Source organism: Rhodamnia argentea, chromosome 8 (genome assembly GCF_020921035.1).
Source record: "Rhodamnia argentea isolate NSW1041297 chromosome 8, ASM2092103v1, whole genome shotgun sequence".
Lineage (NCBI taxonomy): Eukaryota > Viridiplantae > Streptophyta > Magnoliopsida > Myrtales > Myrtaceae > Rhodamnia > Rhodamnia argentea.
Window position 1 is genome coordinate 21,946,867 of NC_063157.1, and position 27,206 is coordinate 21,974,072.

The 27,206-nt window shown below is 42.0% G+C and overlaps 3 protein-coding genes across 3 annotated transcripts; 1 reads left to right on the forward strand and 2 right to left on the reverse strand.

Annotated features, from left to right (window-relative positions):
- Positions 1–3,085: 3,085 nt before the first annotated feature.
- LOC115748133 (putative serine/threonine-protein kinase-like protein CCR3) lies at positions 3,086–5,823 on the forward strand. The gene has a single exon (XM_030684555.2). The coding sequence runs from the start codon at positions 3,306–3,308 to the stop codon at positions 5,694–5,696; it is 2,391 nt and encodes a 796-aa protein (XP_030540415.1). The 5' UTR covers positions 3,086–3,305; the 3' UTR covers positions 5,697–5,823.
- Positions 5,824–8,726: 2,903 nt separating this feature from the next.
- Positions 8,727–19,557, reverse strand: LOC115748132 (exosome complex exonuclease RRP44 homolog A). Its single transcript, XM_030684553.2, has 24 exons — positions 19,144–19,557; positions 18,891–19,031; positions 18,627–18,784; positions 18,030–18,085; positions 17,732–17,854; positions 17,397–17,527; positions 17,048–17,288; positions 16,776–16,914; positions 16,004–16,244; positions 15,708–15,864; positions 15,545–15,613; positions 14,510–14,635; positions 14,343–14,395; positions 14,032–14,138; positions 13,184–13,238; positions 13,003–13,102; positions 12,411–12,522; positions 11,536–11,656; positions 11,379–11,438; positions 11,187–11,292; positions 11,007–11,102; positions 10,597–10,678; positions 10,409–10,474; positions 8,727–9,362 (listed from the first exon to the last, which is right to left on the reverse strand). Exons 1-24 carry the CDS (start codon positions 19,195–19,197, stop codon positions 9,164–9,166), a joined length of 2,793 nt encoding a protein of 930 aa, XP_030540413.1. The 5' UTR covers positions 19,198–19,557; the 3' UTR covers positions 8,727–9,163.
- Positions 19,558–20,044: 487 nt separating this feature from the next.
- Positions 20,045–26,993, reverse strand: LOC115748230 (NF-X1-type zinc finger protein NFXL2). The gene is made up of 13 exons (XM_030684694.2): positions 25,688–26,993; positions 25,481–25,594; positions 25,332–25,387; positions 24,643–24,709; positions 23,928–24,020; positions 23,221–23,306; positions 22,982–23,144; positions 22,697–22,870; positions 22,349–22,539; positions 21,432–21,513; positions 21,072–21,278; positions 20,531–20,620; positions 20,045–20,442 (listed from the first exon to the last, which is right to left on the reverse strand). The coding sequence occupies exons 1-13, from the start codon at positions 26,825–26,827 to the stop codon at positions 20,287–20,289; spliced, it is 2,619 nt and encodes an 872-aa protein (XP_030540554.1). The 5' UTR covers positions 26,828–26,993; the 3' UTR covers positions 20,045–20,286.
- Between the last annotated feature and the right edge of the window lie 213 nt (positions 26,994–27,206).

A 27,206-nucleotide genomic window follows, 5' to 3' on the forward strand; every position in this document is an offset into this window, starting at 1 on the left:
TTACCCATAGTGTTGGGTTCGAAACAGTCCATGTACAACTAGACAAGCATCCCATAAATGTGTTTAAATATAATATGGATGTTAAACGAGTCATAATGAGCTTGCAACTTAGTTAGATCCAACCAACTTCCATGACTCTTCCGCCCTCACTCAATCTGGCGCTCATTTACTCTAGACTCCCACATCAATACGGGTATGAGTTTTCCTAAATTGGATTAAATATAAAAGTGTTTTAGCAATATGGGTCGGGTCAAATATGAATTGGATATGTGTCACTAGATTTGTATTACATGAAATAGGTCAAAACGAGGTTAAATTGATTTATTCGGATTGCGTCATTTTCGAGTCGACCCAAATCCGATCCACCCCACTCGTTTGATGGGTCTACATACATATGATGTGTATAGACACAATGACCATCGCATGCAAGTGGACATCATGTTAGGAACAAAAGGACCTTTTTACAGGGATGCATGCCCTAAAGCTTTTGCACTGCAATGAAAAGCAACGACATTCAGAGGCTGTCTTAGACTCTTTGCTTTCCCAAGGATGATCTCTTGTCGCCTGCATTATCTCTCCTGCCTATCTTCTTTTTCACTAATGAATCATATCCAAGCTTTAAGAGAAAAAGTTAATCAATGCTGTGCTTTTATAATCTGATATACTGACGTGTCATGTGTTTCGCACTAAAAGCATACAATTGCTATGGGCAGAAATAATTGAGAAAAACCCAAATTTAAGTATGGGCAAGAAGCATGCTACCTTCAGACCCAAAAAAGGAAAAAGAAGAAAAGATGACATATGTAACAGCCATGATTACACTCATGAGCTATACATGCCCCACATGTTGCTTGTATTCTCAAATATTGAGGTCAAACTTAATTTAATACCCTTTATGTCGAAAGGGAAAAAAGACATATAAGTTTACTTGTAATGATTTGTTAATGCATTTTCAATAATGCCTAACCGATTGAAATCCGGACACTTGCCATGGTTATTCAAACTTATAACTACAAAGAGAAATACTATGTTTACTAAGTCTGGGTCACAAAATGTGTAAAAGATGGAGAATTATTATTGATTGTTGGAGATGGCTCCCACTTAACTGTTCACTCTTTTCTATGGACCAGTCTTAGTAGACCTAGCATTGCCTCAACGACAGATACTTTAACGAGTATAGACCACGCCGGAATGAGCAACTCAAGTGTCGGTTTGTCCCAATTTGATGTTGGCTTGGATGAGTGACGGCAGCCGGCAATAATGAATCTCATATAGTCTCGAAAAATCACATTGCTCTAATCATGCCTGGGATGTGTTACGGTAGTTCACGATTCCAAAGATAGGACAGCTTGCACGTACCCCGTTTGAAAATTCAATACACGTTACTAAATATGAGAATTAAATTTTACATTTTCCTTAATGTACTCAGACCAAAATTGTGCTTAGTTGGCGTCCAAAACACTTTAATTTGACTTGCACATGTTAGCTATAGTTGCAACTAGGCTCTAGGCAGATACCTATGTTTTTTACCATGTTCTTGCAAAGGGGTTGACAAGCTTTTGGCTCATGAGCTGTTTGAGAGAATCATTTCGCTTGCTCAGTCATCTTCACGAGGTTCTTTATATAACGTAGTAGCCTATAATAGATCATTGCACAAACTCAGATGAATAAAACTACGGTACATAGTTTCGAGAGTTAGCCGAGAAAAAGAAAGGTGAGAGCTTTTGTGTATAATTTTTTTGGGTGGAAAGTCAAACTTCTAAATGATGACAAGTACTTTCCACCCATTACATGTCGGTCCAAAATTTTTAACTAACTTGATGCATATGTTTCAGCTATTTACTTGTCTGTTGTACTTAACCTGTGTTGGTATAATTTTGGGGCGATTGCGAACTTTCGGTTTAGAAGCTGGAGGTCATCCGTTCGAATATCTCAATCGCGTGATAATGGCTAAAGAGCATGTTGGTAAGATTTGAGAAGTACCCTTCTGAATATCCGGGGCTAGAGAGCATTTTGGGTTTCTCCATTGAAGCAAACTTTTCGCGACGAGTTTCGAAAAATTGGCAGACCGTGAACTTTCGCGTCTCTCCGAATACTTTTCGAAGGATCAGTATTAGATCCATTGTCAATTTGGTGGAGCACCAATTTTTTTTTTTGTGTGTGTGTGTGCCAAAGGACAAAATGACAATTACCATAATGCTCGCGAGGAGTTCACAATTATCATGTACAAGAGACTCTTTGTCACCCGCGAGCTTTTCTGTCAAAAAGGTTAGGAGTTCCTCCACTAATTTCTGAAGCCCGGGGTTTTCCACACGCAAAGAAGTCTAAAAAACAAGGAAATTTTCTGCTTGCGCGATGAGGGAATCAACGTGTGTAAGATGGTTTTAGCTTAGGGGGGAGAAAAAGGGTTAGATGGGGAAAGACTGACTTGAATTCCAGCAGTAGTCATGTTTGCCTCGGTTGAAAAATTTGCAGCATTGATTGGAAAAATGATTTTTATCTTCGGCACTTAAAGGAAGGTTTAGTGTTCCTGTCTCTCAACCACCATTGTTGCCTCCATGCTCCCCCTCCTTCCTCATCCGCAAATCTCGCTTCGGCTCGCGCACAAGTCCAATCGGCGAGCACAAGTCCAAGCGGCGGCTTAGGTGGCGGCATGAGTTCACAACCTAATCGGCTTTCACCGAAGAAGTAGGGAAAAGAAAAACAAGAACATAAAAAGGAACGGGGGGGACAAAAAATTCTCGGTTAACGAATGTCAATTATCGTATTTCACTTGGCCGACGTATACAGAGGATCTTAGTACTTGATCACTGTATATATAGGATAAACGATATAAATGGTCCATGAACTTTGTTTTAATTTGTAGTGTGGTCCTTGAAACTTAGCCCAATATGCAATATCCTCCATGAACTTTTAATTTAATTAGTGTGGTCCTCAAATTTTTAGTATATATATTCAATTTAGTTCTTGGACCGTGGGAAAATAGAAGCATGTGAAATATGGGCTGCATGTTTGGGTAATGGTCGTAGAATGGTAGTCTCCGGTCCAAATTGGTGAAAAAGACATATGTCTAATTTGATAGAACGGAGTCAGAGATGGACCTCATCGGCTTTTACTCAACTTTGAAGCATATGCCAAAACTCACCCAGAAGTTTTCCATAACTGCTCTCTTCATCAATGTTCATAAAACTCAATCCATCAACCGATGCCAATCAAAGCAAAGCAGCCTCTCTCTCTCTCTCTCTCTCTCAGGCAATGAAGCTCACCAACCCCTCAAGCCCCACCACCACCCACGGCCCCTTTAGATGATGAGGCCGCGGCTCTCCGCCGTCATCCTCGCCATCGCCGCGGCCGTGCTCTCGGCCACCGACGCATCCCATGCCTTGGGCACAGGCTCCACCATTGCCATCAGCTACTCCTCTGCCACCGTGTGCGGCATCGCCTCTGCCCAACCTAAGCAGAGGATCAAATGCTACCGGCGAGGGCAAGTAGTGGACTTGAGCCCCTACATCTCCTTCTCCGCCATCTCCGGCGGCGCCAACTCCGTCTGCGGGCTACGCTCCGGAGGCTACAGCTTCCTCTGCTGGGACAATCTCGACGCTACCGACTCCACCCTCGTTCCCAAGAGAATTTATGGCGATGACACTGTTCTGTTGGAGAATATCTCGGTTGGTGATTATCAGATTTGTGCACAGGTCAACGGTACAAAACGAGTCAAATGCTGGAGACGTAGCAAATCGTTCTTTCCTCCTGAGGATGATGAATTCGCTTCAGTCTCATCTGGGTTCGGGTTTTCTTGCGGGATTTCGGTGAAATCGACTCATGTTCAATGTTGGGGCAGCAATTCAATTGCGGGGAATATAGAGAATGGGTTCGGAACTATGCCGATGTCGAGTGTCGTAGCCGGTGGTGCTCATGTTTGTGGATTGAACACAACTGGGTTTGTGGTCTGCAGAGGAAGCAATGAAGCTGGGCAATTAGATGTTCCCTTCAACTCGGCGATGGAGTACTCACTCTTGTCTCTAGGTGCTAATCACAGTTGCGCAATCCGGAGACTGAACAACACCGTGATCTGCTGGGGCGGCAAAGGGCAATTTTTTACGAAAGAAACCGAGGGAACTTACTTTGAAACGATTGCTTCGGGCGCGAATTTCACTTGCGGGTTGACGACCAGCAATTTCTCGGTAATGTGTTGGGGTCCGGGATGGAACAATGGATCAGGTCCTGAGCTGCTTCCGTTGACAGGGATTTTGCCAGGACCCTGTGTTCAGTCCTGTGATTGTGGCATATACACTGAGTCTCAGAGTCTTTGTTATGATTCGGGTGCTATCTGCAAGCCTTGCCAGGTAGAGTTCTTGACGCCCGGGCCTCCGCCTCAGCCGCCATCGGTCTCTCCTTCATCTTCTCCATCACAAGGCTTGAGGAAGAGCCTACTGGCATTCGCGATAGTCGGCTCTGTTGGGGCCTTTTCAGGCCTGTGCACGGCTATATACTTGTTATATACAGGGGCGTGTTTTGGGCACAAGAAGATACACAACTCGGTGCAGCCAACAATCACGAGGGCGAATTCGAACAATGCGACGAACTCGAACAGCGGCAATCTCTTCAGATCGTCGACCATCCGGCGCCAGAGCTCGAGGGTAATGAGCCGGCAGAGGAGCGGGCCCTCCTCTAAGCACGCCGACAGGGCCGAGGAATTCTCGCTGGCCGAGCTCGCTGCGGCCACCAACTTCTTCTCCATGGAGAACAAGATTGGCGCGGGGAGCTTCGGGGTGGTCTACCGAGGCAAATTGCCCGACGGCGGGGAGGTCGCGATCAAGCGAGGCGAGACAGGGTCGAAGGCGAAGAAATTCCAGGAGAAAGAGAGCGCGTTCGATTCGGAACTAGCATTCCTGTCGAGGCTCCATCACAAACACCTGGTGAGACTAGTTGGTTACTGCACGGAGAAGGACGAGAGGCTCTTGGTCTACGAGTACATGAGAAATGGAGCTCTCTACGATCACTTGCACGACAAGAACAACGTGAAGATATCGAGCAGCGTCCTAAATTCGTGGAAAATGAGGATCAAGATCGCGCTGGACGCGGCGAGAGGTATCGAGTATCTGCACAGTTACGCAGACCCTCCCATCATTCACAGAGACATCAAATCGTCCAACATATTGCTCGACTCGAATTGGACCGCACGGGTCTCCGATTTCGGCCTGTCTCTGATGGATCATCATCATCGCCACCACCAACAACGCGAGTCGGACAGCGACCAGAGGCCGATGGCGGCGGCCGGAACCATTGGGTACATCGATCCGGAGTACTATGGGCTGAACGTGCTCACGGCGAAGAGCGACGTGTACGGGCTCGGAGTGGTGTTGCTGGAGCTGCTGACGGGGAAGAAGGCGATCTTCAAGGAAGGGGAGGGGGAGGGGGCGACGCCGGTGAGCGTGGTGGACTACGCCGTGCCGGCGATAATGGCCGGGGAGGTGGCGAGGGTGCTGGACGGGAGGGTGGCGGCGCCGGAGAAGGCGGAGGCGGAGGCGGTGGAGCTGGTGGCGTACACGGCGATGCATTGCGTGAATCTGGAAGGGAAGGACCGGCCGACGATGAGCGACATAGCGGCGAACTTGGAGCGGGCTTTGAGCCTGTGTCAGGGGGACAGCCATGGAAACATCTCCAGCGGCGGAATCTCCATTGTTTCGGAATGAAAAAGTGAAGAGAGAAGAGAAAAGAAAGCCAAATTCAATTTTTATTTTTTAGAAATTTCTGACTAAATTTAATTGTTTTTGTCTGATTTATTTTGCTGTAAACCGCAATTATCTTTTTTTTTTTTTTAACTTCCTACAACTTTTGTAAAGAGTAGCTCTTTTTTCCCCTAAAAAATTTGAGACAGTATAACAATGCAATTTCAATCATAAGTGTTATGAATGACAATAAATATATAACAATCATGATGGGACCCATCTCCGATCTTATGACTAGTAATTCATTGTCGTAGTGTCATACTATCATGCTAGCAATACCCTTTCCTAAAATAATCTTTCATTTTTATGATTTTCATGTTGGCAATCGAGAAATTTCTTAAAATAATGTCGATAATTATGTTCCCTTTATCGGATTCGAAAACTAATGAATGATGTGCAGTCTCACATATTCAAAAGATAGAGATGCGTAGAGTTTATCCGATCTATGGATTGTATGACGGTACAATATTTTTTTGAGGATTGCGAGGGTCTATTTTTGTGCTGTGAGAAATACGGTCCACGGTCGTATCTGGCATGTTAATTCCACATCAGCCTATTTGCGTACAAGGTTGGCAACCTTTGTAAGAAAAAAAGAAAAGGGGGACGAGCTCAGTTGACACCATGGGCGGAGATAGAAATCATATGTGTTTTGAAAATCCAGAAAAGCGGTAAACTGACGAAGACGAAGTCCCTTTGCCATGTCGACACGTGGATTGTCATGCCACATGGAAGCCACGTAAGATTCATATAATAATTTCTCTCGGTTACGCGAGCATGCCAATGCATGGATAATTCGCTCTAAATTTACGCGGAATTATTACGTCTTTAACACATTGTGGTGATGCTCTCCTGTGTATTAACCAAATTCTTAAAACTGAAAAAAAAAAAAAGACACTCGACTGTCTTCCACTTCTTTGGTAATTTCTCTTTCTTCTTTCCTTTTTTGTGGACTATAATCACCACGGATCGGTATCCTTCAATAATTCCCTGAGGTACTTACTTAAATGGACAGGAAATGCTACGATGTTCCAAATTTGTGAATTTCATCACGATGATGCGACACGGGTCATGTCGAGATGGACCGTATTTACCCGAAGGAGGTAGAAAGGTATAGGCGAAAGAGAGAACGAAAATATATATGAGACACAAAGCAAGGAGATTATTGATAATGTTCACCATCAGTCGGCCATTGTCTACCATTTGCCCATCGTCGTCCGCCAGTCTACGGCCGCCAATAGTCGGCCAAGGCCTAGTGACTAGCAATCGTAGAAATTTTATACTGCTATCAAATGAATTTTCGGTTCGGAAATAGAAATTATGTGTGTTTCTATTTAGAAACTCATCCAGAGAATGGAAATAGAGCTCGGAAAGAGAATGATTGTCGTTCGTGCCCTTAGTCCTTCAAGCCACCGAAGAAGTTAATGTGCAAGTGCTCCTCGCAGTGACAACATTATGCTAATAATTATGTAATAAAGAGGGATTAACACCAAGGAGTAATTATGGGCGGTGGCGGTGATAAAGTGGGCCTCCCCGTGGCCGGTGACTCCCCACCACATTTTCCTTCGTTCACATTCATGGCGCTCCAATTTAAAAAAAAAAAAAAAGATTTTGTTTGGCGGAGCGGAAAAGAAAAGTATTGATAAAGAAACAAAATCAACTTGATCCATACCTTCGATTCTACAACAAATCGAAGCAGAAATGTTTTCTAATGCGGGCTCCTAAGCCTGTGCCAAAATTTAGAGCTTAGAACATCCATCCGGGAGAAGCTCCAAGCGGGGCGATGCAGGATGAACAACAACGAAAACAACATCAAGCAAATAAATCATTATGGTCTAGATAAGACTTCTGGAAGAAGAGGGCTTACCTCATCTTTGAATTTCTGTCCCCCACTCCCTACGCATTCAAACTGTGTCCTTCGCCCGCCCCCAACATGGGATCAGACCAAGAAAGGAGCACGACGACGGAAACTCATCGTTTCGACAACCCGAGTGCTTCACTTTCTTCAGGGGTCGCTGTCTCGTGAACTTTCCGTGGGGGGAACTTGAAGGGGAAGACTCGCATGAGAAGACCAAGACCAGCTCTTGGGGATTGGTCGTGGTCGTGATCGTGCAGTAAGTACCGGACACACGACTTTCAGACTTCAAACTTGGCGTGCTTACTCCATTTTCACTCCAAACAAGTAGTCTAGCCCACCCGCCGGCGCCGTCTGCATCAAGCTGTGCTACAGAGGAACGTCTCCCGAAACTTACATTCTTTTTGGCCAAGAGAAATAGGAATGAATTTAGTTGACTGGCCCAAGATAAAGATGTCACATGAGCTTGCAACTCGAGAGCATAAAAAGTAGCGTTTTTATCACTAGTGTACCGAAGGCAACTCTCACAAGTACCTCAGATGACAGAATGAGACCCAACGAAGAAGACAATGGACCGTAAGCTATCCAGATGCTTCTGGAAATTTAGGATTTTGAACAAATTTGGTGCCCTATCCAAACCGACTGCAGCCGAAAGATTTTGTAAGCAGTTTCAGGCCACAAGGCTATGTTCAATCGTAGTGAAAATTTGAAGTGACTCGGAATAAACCTCACAAAAATGTGCGCATATCTTACACATAATCTATTGAGGAACTAGAAAATGTTTCACCAACCAACTTAGCAACGTATTGACGCGAGAATTCGATTGTGTATGGAGGCAATACTCACCTTGTTAACATCTCTAGTTCTCCCCAAGCAATGCGAGGAAGTGGCCAGTTTCAAGCTATCAAACTGAGTCAAACCATATGTCCATCACACTGAGTTCATGGAGCTCCTCGTGATATTGCAAGTTCAAAAAGGAAATGTTCAAGCTCCACGTGAGAAACCTCTCCTCAATAGAAAAATGCAGGCTAAATAACTAACGATCATTCTTTAGAAGCATGGATATATCGGCAGCTTCTCGCCAGCCCCCAGAGAATGAGTGATGACCAGTTTTAGTGCAGCAGCAGGAGAAAACATCGCACAGTAAGAAGACGGTACATTGCCACTCTAGGGAAAATGATACAGAAACAAAGTTCGTAAATCCATTCTATTGCCTCCAATAAACTTGTACACCTTGTCCAAGTGACTCGGACCAAAATTAACATAAGAAGCGAGAAAAAACACCCCCACTTCATATCAAAGGATGTGCAAACAGGTTTTAGAGAAGTTAAAGGAGAAAAAAACAAACAGTTTGAATGGCAATACATAACATTACTTTGCAGGACCCTCACCCCACAAAAAAGGAAGACTATTCTACGCAGGTGAAAACTACAATTTATATTGCTCTCACGGCATATTCTGATTTTGCAGAGGCACTGAGATTGGCAAAGTTCTTTACCATGATTTTGATGGATGAGCTCCGTTACTCAATAGCCGACATGGTGTTCCTGCTACACTAAACTTGTCTAATTTTTAATACCTAAACAAGGTTAAGTTGGAGTTTTGGCCGATTCGGCTGAGGCTCCACGACCTCCATGTGAATGTTCACCTTCTGCAAGACCCCGTAACTAATGCTTCCATCCATCCTTTTTATCTTCTGCTGCTGTTCATCAACAAACCATTCCCCACCTCCCTTCTCACTCCTCTCTGTCAAGTATACAGGTCCTTCGATCCCAAATCTGCAATAGCGAATGACCTATTAGTTTGCATAAAAGATGTACGTGTCATACGTGTAGACAGCAGATCCTTCCAGACATATATATTGCCAAAACCATGCTCTTTATGCACTCACCACGATGAGCTAGAGTTAGCATCATGTATTCTATTCGGTGTGGAAAGATTTTATCAACTAGCACCATCAAAGGCATCTTTTAGCAACACAGCCAATATGGAAAGAAAAATGTACCACAGAAAAAGCTGCCAACCCAATCAATCCATGGCCGCATACATGGAGGCAGGTCTGAACTAATGCAATTGGTAAAAACTCCTAAGTTTCTCTAAAATCTGTGTGGAAATTGTTGAACCACCACCATGAAGGGATGGTTTAAATATTTAATGCTCCGACACTCGTCTGCACACATAAGCTGCAATTTCGCCTATTATACATGATGAAACAATGAGGGCCCAAAGAGGTGCAAACACAAGCCTTCTTGAGGTATCATGTGGGAATGGCAAGACAATTCTAAAAGTTTAAGGTGTATTTGATTAAGACTGCTTAATACTTACAAGTTCTAACAATTTAGAGTGCATCTTTCTAGAGATGATAGACTTTTTCTATTCTCTCTAAGACAAACACAGAATTTCACCAGCTAACTTTCCAAGGAAGAAAGTCCCTGCTTTTCTTATCAATGACAAAGATAGGTGTCCTAGAACAATTATCAATTTGCTTGCTAGCCCATAACATTAAAGATGCAGTCAATAGATTCCAAGTCTTTCAACTGAATGGTCAAATTTCCTATCTTCCACCAAGATGTGTCTCTTGCCAAGATTTTTGCATTTAGGGTATAGACTGAATTGGGCAACGCATCCATTCTTCTTTCACATACTAAGTCTAACTTTTCTTCCCATTTGATTCCTTTTGTTACTTCATGTTGTTCTTGGCAGAAGGAGGAAGGCAAGAAGTCTTTGAATGTCTTAACCCCCATGGGAGGATATACCGTAGGTATATGAAAGAAACTTGAACAAAGAAAGAAAGCGGAAACAAAATCAAGGAGAAATCACTTACTTGGGCACAAAAACAATAAAGCCATTGGATCTAATCTTGACAATTCTAGCTTCAGTGTCAGTGGGCCTGCAGTACATAATAGTCTTTTCATGTACCAGTCTGCATCAATGCGTCCTTGGGTGTGTTCAATCGCGTGCAGGCGACCAAGCATAAGTGTTTGTGTGTGTGAGAGAGAGAAAGAGGAGTACCGCTTCCTGAAGTAGATGAGTGTATGGAGCTCCACTGAGGCTCTACTAGCCATCTGAGCATTTCTATGTCGATAATTCAGATCTGGAAAAATATCATTGGAATTGAAAATGGAGTCAGTAATTTGGACGGAGAGAGAGAGAGAGAGAGAGAGAAGTGCAACCGCAGAGATGGTATTAAGAAGTAAAAGAAGATCAAATGATCTCCTTCCCCTTCCCCTTCCGCCAACCCCCCCAAAAAAAAAAAAAAAGTTCCTCTCACCAATCGATCAACCATGTAAGCTATGTGGCTGAATGATGGAGCAACACTAAAGTTAATGGCTATACCACTAATACAAGAATGTTCAAAGCTAGAAAGAGAGATGCAATGAAACGGAACAATAAAAAGCTTAGTTGGATCATTCTTGTCTTACTGTCAGCAATACTAGTTAGCTGGGGTCTGTCTTGAAATATGGCTGGAAGCTTGTAAATTCCTAGTGATGCAGAAAGCAACCTGTGAACAATGACATCTGCAAAATATTTTAGTTCCAAAATCAGCATGTGCCATCTCTTTTACCACAAAGAGAAGCATCAGAAGAGAACTGCTTCCTTACCAGCATATCTCCTGATAGGTGAAGTGAAATGAGTATATAATGGGGCGGCCAGCCCATAATGATGGTATTCTGGCAGAGTCAAGTCTCCACTACAGAAATATACTGCCTGTATCACAGACAAAGGAAATAGATCATATCTAACAGGAGCAAAACAAAAAAGAAGAAATTTTCACGTTTATTACTTAAAATCACCTGTGTCATGCATCTAGTTGCGAGAATTCGTATCAATTTGTTAAAATATGGATCTTCTCCCTGTAGATTTTTATTAACACTAAGACAGTGAGATATAGCATGGTAAATTGAAACGCACATAACAAGCTGAACCAATCCAAACCATCTTGAAACTCACCACCGCACGGTCAAGCGAATCAGCCAGTGCTTTTGATGTAGAGATGTCCAAGTCAAGACCAACAGAAGCAGCTGTACGCAGCAAGGGTTCAAGCATCTCTTTCGTTGGTGTAGGATGCCGCCTTTGAAAGCAATCAACCGCAGATATTGGTTATATAGCCAGAACCACCACAAATGGACATTACTCTGAGACATACTATCAAAGACAAGGAAGAAATACAAGTGGCGAAGTTCAACTGGATTGAAATCACCAAAAGAAAATACTTGTAGCTTCCCCTCTAGTCACAAGGTATTCAGTATATCTAGTAACTTCATGAGGATCAGGCGAAGGGAAGTTAAAATATAATGGGGGCATGGCATAGCAAGAATTTTACCCATTTAAATACTATAGAATTAGTTTAAAATCAAACTATAAGCATCATTTATAATTATGAAGCCACTCGCAAGGTGGTTGGACTCCTAAAAGAAGTGAAATCACTCGTATAACAATCAGTAAGTTGAGAAAGGATTAAAATAGGACATTTCACGAACTGAAGTATAGAATGAGGCTCCATTTTTGTTTCAAGACATATATACTCCAGAAAGCTTTAATAATAACTGCACGTTGAGCAATGCACCAGCATCACTTACAGGTCGGAAATTGGAATGGATGGCAAACAATGCCACCCAAGATGACAGCAAAAGGCAGGAAATCTAGGAGGGCTAATCCCAAATTAACATAACAGAAAACACCAGCTTACCTCAACAGAGAACATATCTCAACAGGTTAGTGTACAAGGATTTTTTCAGCTTACCTCAACAAAGAACATAGAGGATAGTGTTTAAGGATTTTTCAGCTTACCTAGAGGATAGTGTTCAACGATTTTTTCAGCTTACCTCAACAGAGAACATAGAGGATAGTGTTTAAGGATTTTTTCAGCAACTGCAACATTGGCAGCAAGCATGAACTCCTCCACCATTTGGTTTGCTTCTCGAATCTGATACATGCCTGGAGATTTGCAGGTGAATTGAAATGCAATTAGTTATAAAATGTCTACAATAACCATATGCTGGCCATTGGCAAAAGTAACTGACACCTCCACTTTCAAGTGCAATAATCAAGTGTTATCTGATTCATCATGTAATCCAATGACTGAAGATGACCACACTGGAATTGGCAGTAAAACAAGCTTCAGCAGTTTGAAGATGACATTTTTTTTCCCATTTAACAGTAAGGAAGCCTACATATAGGTAGGATACAAAATCAGAACCATTCAAATGATTTCAAAAGGAGAGATGAGTTTTGGAATTTTTGGTTTAATACACTTATATACGGGCCATGTTTCTACTGTTTGCAGTCTAGTGTAATAACAGAAACTTGAATGGTCATCCACTCTAATATTTAATGCAGTGATCGCGATTAGAGGGTACATCTAAAAATTATATTTCGACAACTTAAGAGAAAATCTTTAGAGTTTACATGACATACCAATATCAAGAGGGTCATGAGTCTCGGTGTCAATTTGAAATTTGACCTCGGCAGAAGCAAGTGTTAGGGCCCCTCTCTCAATACGCCTGTGCCTCATAATCTGCATCACGAGTATAACGCACCGATTAGAGAGTCAGTATCCTCAATAAACAAGCAAACCAGGTTGAGAATGCATGCACACCTTTGCCAATGTATTCATATTCCTCAAATCTGTAGTTAAAGGATCTGCCAACCGACTACAAAATAAGAGAATGTAAGTAATACAGCAATTACCTGAACAAACTCCCTGCAGTATACTAGACATTACCATGAAAGGCTCACCAGCAAGAATAGGAACTGCTGAATTATGTTAAAGTGAAAATTTATTCAACAGAGGAACGCGAAAGCGGGTTCAGTTCCCAATTTTTCTAAGCATTCATAGGCCTTATATGACAGTCACTACCATATCAGTGTTCACAGCTACCCCAAGGAAGATTGAACACAATCTTTTGGCAATAGCAGACTTGTTTACTAGGTAAGAATACGATCAAACTGGATGGGACTTACCAACTGTATCCAGAATTTCTTTCTGCTAGTGCTACGCAATATACACAACTTTTTATGACCATGTTTTCTTTTCCCAATCTTAGAGAGTTCAAAAAGTTATACATGGAATGGACAGTCAATAAAATCACGCCACTTCCATTTTCTACAACAGGTTCATCACCAGCCACCTTTTTCTCCGCCAACTGGAACAACGATGAATAAACCAACAGGACCAGAGAGCACCAGTATATTTCTGGCAAACCTCTTCACAACCAAACTTGGAAATATAAGATGTAAAGGACATAAAAGTTTTTCAGGCATTTCATCATGAATATCAATAGAATGCCAGATATAAGAAGTGAAAAAGAACTAGCACAGATTAAGTTTTTTGAAAAACAATATTATCAGAACAACTTTAGTCCATTATGTTTATGTGAGAGGTTAAACCCTAGAAAAGAGCTCATATGAATAGAGGACAAACCTACTCAACATTTACACAATTACCTGTCATCCATCCTTGCCTGAGCTTCAATATAAGACAGAGCAGCACATGATTTGATAATACTTTTTGTATATCTTGTCGATATTATCTCTGCTTCAGGTGTCATTTCCTGAAAATCGGCAATAAACGATATTGTTTTCCTTTCATGAGAAGATCAATCAATATATTTGAATTCACAGGGCCAACAAGTTCATGATTAGTCAGCACACGAGCTATCATTTGGTGCGGTCTGGTGATGGTGGCTAATGTACATGCAATCCTCTCATCCTAAAAAAGCATAGCAAATGACAACGAAGATGGAACGAGAACATACCCAGATAACAGAAAAAGCCAGTCTCTCCACATCTGCCCGAAGTGAACATATATCTGCAACATAAATTCAGCCATTAAATTTGATCCAGGAAGGACTACAGATTAATCACAATCAGTCTTTTCTCTGATGTCAAAGAGACAATTTTACAGCTCTAAACAATGTATTACCTTCTGTCAAAGGCTTTGGTAGCATATCAATGCGGCGCTCAACAAGGTAAACAGATGTGCCCCTTTGTGCAGCCTCATCATCAAGTGGTGTGGAAGGGTGCACAAAGTTTGTCACATCAGCAATATCTAGGTGACTAACATTAAAGAAAAATACCTGGCTAAGTCTTAAAAAACCAAAAATTCAACTTGTTAAAATTGTTGGTCTTTGAACTCCTTAGTATGCGAAAGCCAGGTTACCTTGGTGTGGAACACAATTTGACTTGGACCCCATCAACAGGAGTCAAACCGAACCATGCTCGAAAAACTGAGAGCCTAAATAAAGCTTCTAAATCAAGTGACTGAGAGTTTGTCAGATTTTCATCAAATTCAGAAATCAGAGGGGAAAAATGTGCAGAAACAAAAGGTACAGGAATTATCTCTACCCAGCTCAAGGAAGGACCGAAAGAGGAAATTTAGAAGAACAAAAGCAACCTAAAGTAACTTGGCCCAAGAAAGCCTCACTCACTAGAATCGGTGAAACTTTCCCGCTAGACAATGCCACGGCAAAAAGGAAACGTTGAAGGACTTGGTAAAAAGAAAGGCATCCTTGTCAAGGCAGGACCACCTCAGAAGATGGTGGCATTTACTACAAATTGAAAGAAGAAACTGATAAATACTCGTTGAATAAGCTTGACAACAAACAGGGTGAGCAGAGAAGTTATTCTCGGAATATATACTCACAGGATAAGTAGAAGTTCCATAAGCAGCCACTCAAGATTAAAGTACCAAAAAAATTAAGAGAAGGATTGGGAAGAAACATAACCAGATGAGGTTCGGTATCCATTAATTTAAGTATTCTGACATGACATCAACTTCAACTTCTGTTTTCCTGATTACAGACCATGAAATTTCCTATGCAAGCAACTCCAGAAAGACCATAATGGTAAGATTAATCTTAAGTCACAACCATGTCAAATCTAAATATGAAGCCCCGTGGAAGCCCAACTCTATCAAATCTAAATATGAAGCCCCGTGGAAGCCCAACTCTAAGGATACGAACTCCAACTTCAAAATTTCCGTTGGAAAGGGCTGCGCAGTGCAGCGCATCATCAATATCCTTGCATCCTGCCCAATGCAGAAGCATACATTAAACATTAGAGAGTAGAAATGCCAAAAAAAGAAAAGAAGTGAAATTAACAAGTCTATACAAGTCAGATACCTGGAGGGTCCACACTGAAGACAAGCAAATGCCGTAAATCTTGCCTGATGGGATTTGCCAAATCTTCTGAGGAGACTGACCATGGTAATGGAGGCAAACATGCCAATACTTGAGAAGAAAATGGCCTTGCATCAATGTCATTCTCAATCAATACAACCTTCACCCATTTAAGGAAAAAATGTTATGTCATAAAAATTTCAATCACTCTCCACAAATTTCTCGTCCATGAAACCAAATGCAACTAAAAGAACACAAAACCACAAACAAGCATGAAAAAAAATTGCATCATCAGGTACCTCGCTTTCTGTATCCCTATCACCTATTTCTCCAATTGTACGAACATAATGCCCAGAAGGATAGCGTGAAAGACAGTCCCAGGAGTCCACAGTCACGACGATTCTCTTGCTCAGAAGGTTCCCGAGCTGTCGAGTTTGGATGCGAATTTTCGGAATTCTCCTGTCCTTAGAAACAAATAGCGCATGTGCAACACCCCCATCTCCTGCCGGCATGGGCATAGGCTCCAAAGATCCACAATAACTGCTCAAAGTGAGTTAAGCAAATACTAGGAAATAGGTACATAACAGAGAAAGAACCAAAATATTGGAACAACCATTTTTCGGCATACAATTGGATGTTAACTTCACAAACTAAGTAGTATTATTCATTCGCACCCAAAAGAATGAACTTTACGAGAACTATAAAGAAAATATTAGGTAGAAAATTCATTTAAATGCTTCCTTTTAGCACTGTAAATCAAGTGCAGATAGGTCCACACACTTACTAAGAAAGGCACCGAACTCCACTGTAGTCAAATCACGAAAGCTGATTTATCAGCATATACAAGTTACTCACACTATCCATATATTTAAAGAGAGTCCAGACATCAAACAGTGACGGTCAACTGAATGGCAGAATGCATCCCAAACCATATGGAATACGACACTAATGATGCAAACATGTATTTGATAGTCCAACCACCAAGTTTAAGTTAATAGATGCATCAACAGAAAAGTAGAAAAGCCACTCCTGTAAACAAATAACAGAGTTACCCCATAAGAATCCACTTACGAATGCCAGTTCCTCTTTATGATACCAACAACCTGGCCAGATGGGCGAGGTGGACCAGCAGCACTCTGCACCAGATTTGTCGTCCTAGGAGCATCATCTGCACTGCCTGGGACCAGATGAACTCCTTCCTCTTCATCCTCTGTAATTGAATAAAGATAATAATAATTATAAGCAGAATCATCTTAGGATCCAAAAGAGTACCTGGTTGAAAACTGAGTGAAAGGAAAAAGTAAACACATTCCTTAAAGAAGGCACCATATAAGCTACCATACCCTCATCTGCTAATGATAAAGAGTTCTCCTCGTGCCACTGATCTTGAGGCAGCAGTTCCACTGCCACAATATCACCATCGAAAGCTCGATTCATATTTCCACGTCCGTATATAATGATTTCATCACCAATACTTTCACTTCCAACATATGCTTCGAAAGGATTGTATCGATTAACGCGAAGCTTCCCTTGGTGATATATTCCTTGATGCAACCCAGAAGTAATTTCAGATAGGGGCTTGTGCTGCATAAACGGAAAATGCTAAGAACAGCAGTACATCATATCTTCAGCCCATTCAAACACAGCAACAGCTTACACCAATTTATTAAATGGGATGATCTCAAGGTGTACCTCAGCATATATAACTTTCCTCTTTGAGGGTCTTAAATCTTCAACTTCTTCCATGTTTACATCCTCTGATGCAGGACGCACAAGCAAATCTAGCAGATCCCGGCGGTCCAGTGATTTCACATATGCTTCAACTGCATAACCGCAATCAAACATAGGTTAAGGTTACAAACAAGCAGACATATCACAAGACATTATTCATAGTTATAAAGATCTACATACAAGTTATGTCTAAAATGGGGCGCACAAAGAGGTAAAAGTTACAATTATATCTCAAACTTAGAAACACATATTGGGTAAGGAATAAACTGAGGAGAAAGTAAAAAATTTAGACATACTGGTCTCTGCTGGAATGCCCTCTTCTGTAGCTTTCCTCTTATTCTCCCTGTCGTTGGTTATGAGCAGAACATGAGCAGCACCACCAAGATGACTCTTATACCATTGAGCCGCCACACGTATAGCTGAATTAGAAGTTCTTAAGCGTCAGTTGGAAATTATGCAAATAGATGTGTTTGATGAAACAATAAAATAATAACTACTCCAGGGTATTTTACGTATTGAACAGGCAACTGTGTGATACCCGTCAAAAGGGTAGGGGAAAATATTCAGAAGAGTAACTGTGAGAGAAAGTCAGACCTCTATCATTCCTGTCATTTTTACTTTCACCGGCCATGTCCTGGACAAATGTATCCCTGCATAAATATAAGTTTTAATACGCTTAATTGGACTAGCAGCAACATAGGCAATACAAAAGAAGCAGAAATCAACCATAGTGAAAACTACCAACTACATAGGATTGTAGAATGAGTTCGTAACCAATGACACTTTCACACCAATAACCTAGAAGCACATAAGAAATGAAACAGATATATGTGCAGAAAGCAATGATGATCAACATTGCACCCATTAAAGCAATGTGATGTCCAATCTTATTAATAACAAAGATGGGTGATCAATTACTCCCACAAATGCAAGGGCCAAATACAGCTTAAGGAGGCCATCCAAATCAAATCTCCCGCTGTATATTAATGAACGAAAATTTATCTATATGTAAGTTCTTCCTACCTAATGATGGAGAACCTTGTCACACCTTAAATGATCACCGAAATTAGTAAAACTACCTCTCCCATACCAGCAATGATTCTCTTTATCAACATCACTAGCATCTGTCCCCTATGCAACATCTTAAGTTTGCTCTCCACTAGGTAATATAATTAAAAGGAAAGTACTCACTTGTGGTGCTCATTCGAAAAGACAAAGAATTTCCGCGCCGAATTGCTGCAGAGTGCTCTGATTCTATTATAGACCCCCAAATTTCGGTTCCTGACCTCTTGCAGCACGATAGACAGCACAACGACATCATCAATTGCCGGATTCTCAAGCAAATCAATCTGAAAACACCACCACCAGTAATGCTAAGTCACATTCCGTTACTCCAAACTGAACCACATAGCCGGGGATTATAAGCGAACATGTGAACCGAGGCTCAGTGTTCACCTGATTGAGAACGACATTAGTGTCGAGGACAAGGATTGGGGAAGAAGCAGAGCCGCTCAGGCGAGCAGCGGAAGAGTCACAGACTTTGCATATCGTGACTCCGCAGTAGATATCGTCCCGCAAATAGTGTTCTCTCACATTCTGCGGCAACCAATATTGAACAAGATCGTCAACGTCAAACCTGAGAAACCTAAAAGACACATACAGAGAGAACGAGAGAGATGAATGCGTGTCTAAGTCAAGTGTGAGAAACCTTGGTGATTTTGCCCGATTTCGTCTTCTTGACGAAGGACTTGTTGTGCAACATGCTTTGGCGCTGTTAGCCCTCCCGAGTTCCTAAGCTCTGCGCTCTGTTCTCTGCAACTGGAATGAAGGATGGAGGGGAAGTTGCTTCACAGTTTCTAGAGTAGAACCGACGAAAGTCGCCGGCGTTATTCACGGTGGTGGAGGCGAGGGAGGAGGGCTTCCGCAAAATTGAAGTTGCGGAGCTTGAGCTTCAGTTTGGAGCTTTCCGTTTCGCTTCTCTCTCGGTCGATGAATGTACGGAGAGACACAGCGGCAGCTTTTTCTCTTTCGGCCTCCAGACGGCGGGGCGGTGCAGTGGAGTGGATAGAAGAGGGCGGAGGCCCAATCCGGTTCGACCGGCCCAGCGGCTCGATTACTCAAATTCCGGCCTACAGGGCAGCAGTTTTTCCTCTGTCGGGACGGATTTTCATTTACTTAAACTGGGCTACTGGAGTCGAAGTTTCTTGTGGGAGAAGTAACCAGTATTCCCTTTTTTGAAACCGTTCACTGATCCATCCTCAGTTCATGCTCCTGTTCGAGGCCAGCTGCATTAGCCTCCTCTTGGACCGGCTTTAGTTTTGGCCGTTTGTTACGAGATAATCCGTCACCGGTGACTCTTGATGTGAATTAAGAAGCTCTCTTGAGAAGGCCAAGTCCACTGCTTTTGATTGGAAATGCCAAACAAGACGCGTGGTTTTTCGGACTTCCAAACCTATTGCAATTACTTCATTTTTACTGCCTACAAGGGCTAGGCGAATCTTCATCCCCGATGGCATTATATGGTTCTCAGATGTTCGGGTAAATGTAACTTCAGTTCGAGACATCGCACGAAGCGGCAACAGGACCACTCGAACACATCACACTACAGCAAAAAATTAACCTTATATTGGTCCTTATGAGAGAGACGTCACAATACTAGTATAAATATAACCAGCCTAGTGTCTCCAGGATTGGGTTTTCTCAGCGTTCATCACAAGTTAGAACATGTTTGATTGGTGTTTTGGCGTTTATATTCATGTCTAGCCGGCGGCGAATTTCTGGGCAGAACTTTATCTGTCTATGCCTATGAAATAGATGAAAGAAAACAATGGTATGTGCAAATACATTTCGACTAGATTCGAGGATGTCTTCGTTGTCTTTGCCTATCGATCTCATTCATCCAATCAGAAAGCCTCAATAGACCTTTGTAACCATAGTAGCTCGCTGCGATCATAACCACCACAATGGCTAGACAAACAAGCACCCACCGCATGGCGCTGCCAATTCTCTGTCCAACAACCAACAAAATTTACTCAATCAACCAGAGAAAAAGAGTTCTTGTCCCCTGCAAGTTTTTGTGCGACGAAATTTATTACCTGCAGAGTTGAAGTTTCTCTTGTTTCTTGCAGTCTTTCACGTCGCTTCCGACGCTTTGGGGCAGACTTCCCTGAATCAGGCTCCTTGATCTGGAATAAAATGCAATATGTTATGAGATGTTTAGTCGATAAACTCCTTCACGAAAAACAAGATCTTTAGTCAATATACTCATGCCCAAACGTAACCCAATCACTAATAGCAAGGATTTTAGTGTCACAGGTCACAAGTTAAATCAAGAAAAATTGTGAATGGACTGAGATCCATGTAGGAGGACTTGAATAGATTAGATCATATTATATGTAAAAGAACCCGTACATTACATAACATCCGAACTTAACCAGTTTTATCCCGGCGTTTTAGTTTCATACAGAAAATTCAATTCCGAATTCATTTTAGCATTGATGTCTGTTCAATACAGTTCAAGTTTACATGCACAGTATCTGCATTTGATACACATTAGATACAGCACATCTGAAGCCTAGTTAGTGCGCTGGAAACAATTTGGAGTGCTAATTTCGACTGCAACAACCTTGGACTTACCTCTGAAATTTTAGGTTTACGTTGTTGCAAGTCTGATTGAACAACTTGTACTCTGCTTTTGCAGTCGGAGTTGCAAGGAAGAAGCGCATGTCCGAATTGATTCTTCGTTATGTCCTTTGGATCACCGCCAGTAGCACGATATGCTGCTTGGACATTGTGACATGACCACTCCCTTTTCAAAGTCTGGCATTCACAACGAACAGTAACCTTGCAAAAGAAAATTTCAAAGAGAAATACTGTAAGTTAATAGTTCCAGTTAACTACTAAATTCAAAACCTACCAATCAAGTATGCCACTAATAACTTCAATAAAGATGTCGAGTGGTCTTTCCATTTATTCGCACAAAAAGTAGCATAGTACCTTTTTGCCGCATTTCTCAGGAGATGGGCATGTACCCGGATGGCACGTCTCCGGGCAGAGATGGGTACAATTGGGCAACTTTCTGCGCATCAGAAAGTGATAATAAGGTCTCATCAATCATCATGGTAGCCAGCAAACACAACCACTTCAAACCACCAGAGGTAAAATAAGCTTTTGTAGAAGAAACTTAAGACACAACTCATCACCCCATGAAACCATAACCAGCTCACCAAAGAGCCTTCCACTTTGTCTCAAGAAAAATGGTTTCTTGATTGGCGCTAAAATGCAGCTTTTATACTATTCATTGATAACTTCTCTTTTGGAAGGAAAATGTACAAAATAAGCTCAGAGATGTCTATCATACTAAAACAATAGATGTCTGCTATTTAACTCTTCAGAAATAAGAGAGCCAACAATTTAATTTTTTACTACCTTGATGATGGGTCACATGATTTTTAGAGATGTTAAGATATCATAATTTTCATGTACGCCATCATGATGCGTGCAATGCACTGGCTGACATGCAGAAGGTGATGATACAATGAAAGATGACCCAACACAAATATAATAGCAGTAATGCCAACCTCTAGATGGACGAAGCATAAGCACAACAGAAGTAATAATATGAACTCTGGCCTTTCGGGGGCACGGTTTGGGGAATGGGATATGGGGACAGTTTAGCAGCAAAGGCCGTACAAACCAAACTTTCAAAAGTTTTTTCTTTTGCACCCAAACAAAGCTTTTTCCACTTCCTAGAATATTTTTTACAAATGGAACTATCAGCTGTAATCAAGTTATGATCATACTCTTTGCTCCTGAATGATGAGGCTCTCTGTTCAATGTTGATGGAGGTACAAATCTAACTAACCAGCATTTGCTTGAAACATTCTGAAAATCAAGCAAAGACCAAAAATTACCTGTGGCAGGGTCCACCACATGATCGAACAGCCATTTGCTCTACCCCTGACAGGGTGTTGTAATATGTGCATTCGAAAACATGCACCATGGAACCACAGTGACATGATCGCTTGACAAGAACTTTGCACAGTAGACATTCACCAGGATGGCAAGGGAAGGGACAGGGATGCGGACATTCGGGTGTCCTCTCCTGAATATATATTTTTCAACAATTAAAGACTGGTAATTACATCTTACCAAAGTTGGCCAAAGAAAATCTGAGAGAAAAGAAAATATGCATTGCGTAGATATACTTGGCCATGAAACATCAGTGACAAGTGTCTAGAGCTAGATGAAAGTGTAATAACCTTTTGACAAGGGAGAGCACACTCTTCACAAGATTCACCACCTCTGATCGTAGATGAAGTTGAAGATTGGCTCTTCAAGGCATGGCAAGTTTTAGTGCAATAATGATTGCCACAGGATAAAGGATTCCCACATAAGTTATCACATGAGAACAGTGTTCTCTCTGAGCATACCATCTGAATAATGTATCGAGAGAAGCATAGATGAGCATCAGAAATTTGACTAATATCGTAAAGCAATCAACAATGCAAGAGAACTAAAACCACCAACCCATAAGTAAAACTTACCATCTTTTCTGCCCCTACATGCTGTCCAACACATGATCTCCAGACAAGTTCAGGACAAGGAGGGCACGGATAACCAGGAGTATATTCACTCTGGCGAACAAACTTTTTCTTCTTCGGTTTCACTGTGAATTCTGGATTAGGAGGAGGTTTAGGGCCATGGCATCTAATTGACAATATAAGGAGTCAGAATTATTATCACAATGAAGATTCAAATCAGCTCATTGCAAAAGACTACGAACCTCAGTTTGCACCTATGACCACATGGATACTCTTCTTCACAAATCAGCTTGCATTGCGGGCATGCTCCATAGTGGCACTTATGTGGCTGAGGATCCAAAGATGAGAAATTAATGCTGAGATCTTAATGCTGAGATCACCCACAAGTACTTGAAGTTAGCAGTTAAATAAAGAATGGATTTGTTTTCCATACCCCATGAACTATAGCTTTTGAGGGGGCCAAGTTGTAAAATAAGAAGGGTAGATGCAAGCCTCAGATATAGAAAGACATAAATAAGTTGTAACCAATTGAAAGAAAGCTTTCCACTCACTAGTGTTTCAACTAATAGCAAGTTCTTTACTAATTCGCAATGAATCTTGTCTTCAGGGTTCAAACTTCATCATCAGGTTTAAGCGATAGAAAGCAAATATAATGAAAGCTTTCGGCACACACAAACCTTCCCCCCACAAAAAAAAAAAAGAAGGACAAAGAGGGGAAAAAAGATGAAGAAAAGATGCTTCGAGAGCTAGAAGACAACCCCATAGCTCTTTTGATAATCCATGCAATAACTAGATAGGAAAGAGATTGAATGTTCCGACATTATCCCAAAGGCTAAAGTGAAAATCAGAAAGACTCAATCATATTTTGCTTAATGCAGGAGACCCAATACATGTCTGTGTTTTAAACTCAGTCCATGAAATTTAGGAAGTCCAAAATAAAAAATAATACCTTGCAAATTGATGCATGCCGACAGAGTGGCGCAATAGAACAAGGTTTGCGGCATCTAGGAGGTTTCTGATCCATTTCAGTACCACAGGGAACCTTCACAGTTAAGCAGATGATAAGCTATTTGCATTCCTTACATGTTTCTTTGATTTTAAAAAGAAAACTATTACAACTTCTTCTCACAAAACAAAAGTCAGCCTCGAAACTTAAATGCCTAACAAAACAATGTTCAATCTGGTAAACTAGATAGCTTCAAAAATGGACTAGTTATGCTAATTAACAACTTCCAATCTTGTTGGGCAATCGAACATAACAGATTCGTCAAAGCCAATTTCAGAAGTGTGGAAGAAGCAAATTAAGCATCATGATATGGCCATCAGCTTTTCTTAAGTTACGAAATTTAATGATCCATAAAGATGAGATTCCTTCAAGTACAGCCTTCACTTCCTCCAAAATCAGGTGACAAGTAAATGACATAATAGAGAGCATTGTGTGCACAGGACATCAACAGGGAGTTTCACAGCTATAGGAATTAATGTCCATATCCTTCATTTTTTTTAACGCAATTAGAAGCCTTCTAAATGCAGAGCAAGGTAATTCCATTGTTTAATCCAGTGAAATTATCAAAACTTCAATGAAGAACTAAACGATACAAAAGGAGGAAACAATTAGGTCAAGACTATTGTTTATGGATTAATTACACAATAACCACACTCACCTCGAACTGTGTTTCACCGCATGCGCATGAAATTGTCACCATCACTGGGCAAGGAGCACAGGCACCTCTGAAAGATTGAAAGTGAAATTCAACATTACATCCTGCTTTATGGTGGAAATAACGCAAATACAAGCTTACCTAAGAATAAGATCCATAAAAGCACATACTTATCATTGCAAAGTCATGCCCTGAAGCAGTAAGTTACCAGTTCAGTAATCTGCCAATTTCAATTAGATGCCTTCTTTAACAAAGAAACGTATGAAGACGCTCTAATTCAATGATTTCTCTAAAGTGTCAGCTTCTACTTAGGGATATCTTAGCTGCAGATCACCGTATATTTGCTGAAAACAAGTTAATGTGTAAGTTTCTACCATGTGGATTATGCTTGTGCACTTGCTTGCAGTCACTCTATTACTTATTAAAAATCAGAGGTAGTTCCAGTCCCAAATTTACATCTGTTTCTGCAATAGTGTTTACCTTCTCCATTTAATATTTATTTTTGTTTGTCCTCTCAATTCATGCTGCTCAAGGACATTGATATTATTTCGTCATTCAATCTTCGGCAATATTTGGGGCCTTGAACTTTCTTGTTTCCCACTCCATTTTCATGATTATAAAGGGACTCTGAATAATTTTTGTTCAACTTCGATTTAGGTAGCTCGTTAATAGAGAATAAGGAGATAACATACCTGTGACATGGGGAAGGACATTTATGGTTTTTGCACCTAAGCCTCTTGTCACATATCTACAGTTAAGAAAACATACCATCAGAGAAAACCTATAAATACGAAGTGACAATTTAAAAAGGGAAAATAATTAATCTTTTATACTCAGTTACCTCCGAGCATGGCGGGCAATCCCCATCACAGCAACGACGCTTGCATGCATGACGTCCACAGTCTCTCATCCTCATACACTTCCTCTCACATGACAAATCTTGATAGCAAGGAACCTATTCTAGATTCAGTTATGCTATCTACTTCGCATTAAGAGGTTAATTAACAATCCAACATAATTTTTCATATAAAAGCATCAAACTTTTTACCTCTTTCTTCAAGCTTCCACACCTACATGACTTGGTAATGACAATTCTACAAGTCTCAATGCAAGGTCCACGATGACACCGTTCCGGGCATCTATGATAACCGCAGCTCAGCATCTTGTTACACGTGGCGCCACACAAAGGCACATTGACATCGCAAGCCATTCCTTCATACACTCTCTTCCTGCAAGGGCAAGTTCTTTTCCCTTGCAGTTGGCAATCACCGCATTCCCCAGTATGACACCCTTTGCTACACACATGCTTCCCACAACCAAGAGCTTTCTCGCACGGCACATTGCACTGAAAATCTCTATCGCAACAATCTCTCTCTTCCTCCCTCTTCCTGCATCTGCACTGATACACGCTTCTCTTCCGACAAGGCGGGCAATCGCTCTCATGACAAATTTCACCACACTGATGAATGCCACAATCCAACAACTTATTGCACCTTTTCTTACAGGAAAAGTTCTTGAACCCACAACGGCGGACATCCCGGGCTGATCCACAAAAGCACTCGGCCTCAACGAGCTGAGGGCAGCTGGGGCACGGACCAGGGTGACAAAGCAACAAGCAAGAGTGCCCACAAAGGGGCCTCAAGGGCCGATTACACAGCTCACCACAAGAATGCGGCAAGATCCAAGGATCATCACCTGGCGGGTTCTCTACCTTGCCACAGTAACAAAGATACGATTTTGGGATCTGGGTCTTGGAGTACTCGCACCTGCATTTCGGGCAGGCCCAGGAGGCCGCCTCCGCGGCCTTGTCGGCGGGGATGGAAAGGCGAGTGGCGGCGCGCGCTGCGGCGGAATCCAGGGACTGGCGGGCCCAGGACTGGATGCAGAGGAGGTGGAAGACGGAGAAGCAGAGGGAGGAGCAGGACCAGGTGGGGTCGGAGGGCCTGATGCGCTCGAGGCAGATGAGGCACGACAGGGCGCCGGAGGAGGAGGAGGCGAGGAATGATTGGATCTTCGAGAGGTCGACGGTGCTCGCACTGTGGCCGGTGAACTGGAGGTAGGATTTGAAGATGGAGTCCGAGAGGTCCACGTGGCGGAGCGGGTGGGCGCCGGAGGCGGCGTGGTCGGAGTCCGAGTCCGAGTCGGAGAGGAGCTGGTCGGGGTGAGGGTGGACCGTGGAGGTCGCCATTTTGGCGATGGCCGAATTCTTCAAGGAACGTGCGGTGGATCACTAGCCCGCCACCGCTAGTGCATGATGCTAGGTGATGTTTTGTTAATCGCGTTGGGGCATTCACAAAACCAAAACGAGCTCCGAATCAAAAATACAGACGGGACTGTAATAGAACTAGATGGAGAGTCGGATCACAGTGATGAATTCGCACTCTGCAGCCCGACCCGAAACTTTGTATACCTGCCCAATCACCAATGGTTGGCGAATCGGTCTCAACAAAATCGCTCGTGCTTAAAAAAATGAACTATAAAACTTACTTACTAGTCGTCCACTTTCACTACTAACAACAATGCAGCCATTCGCAGCTTTGCTAGTCTCTATCTTTACTTGGGTTTTA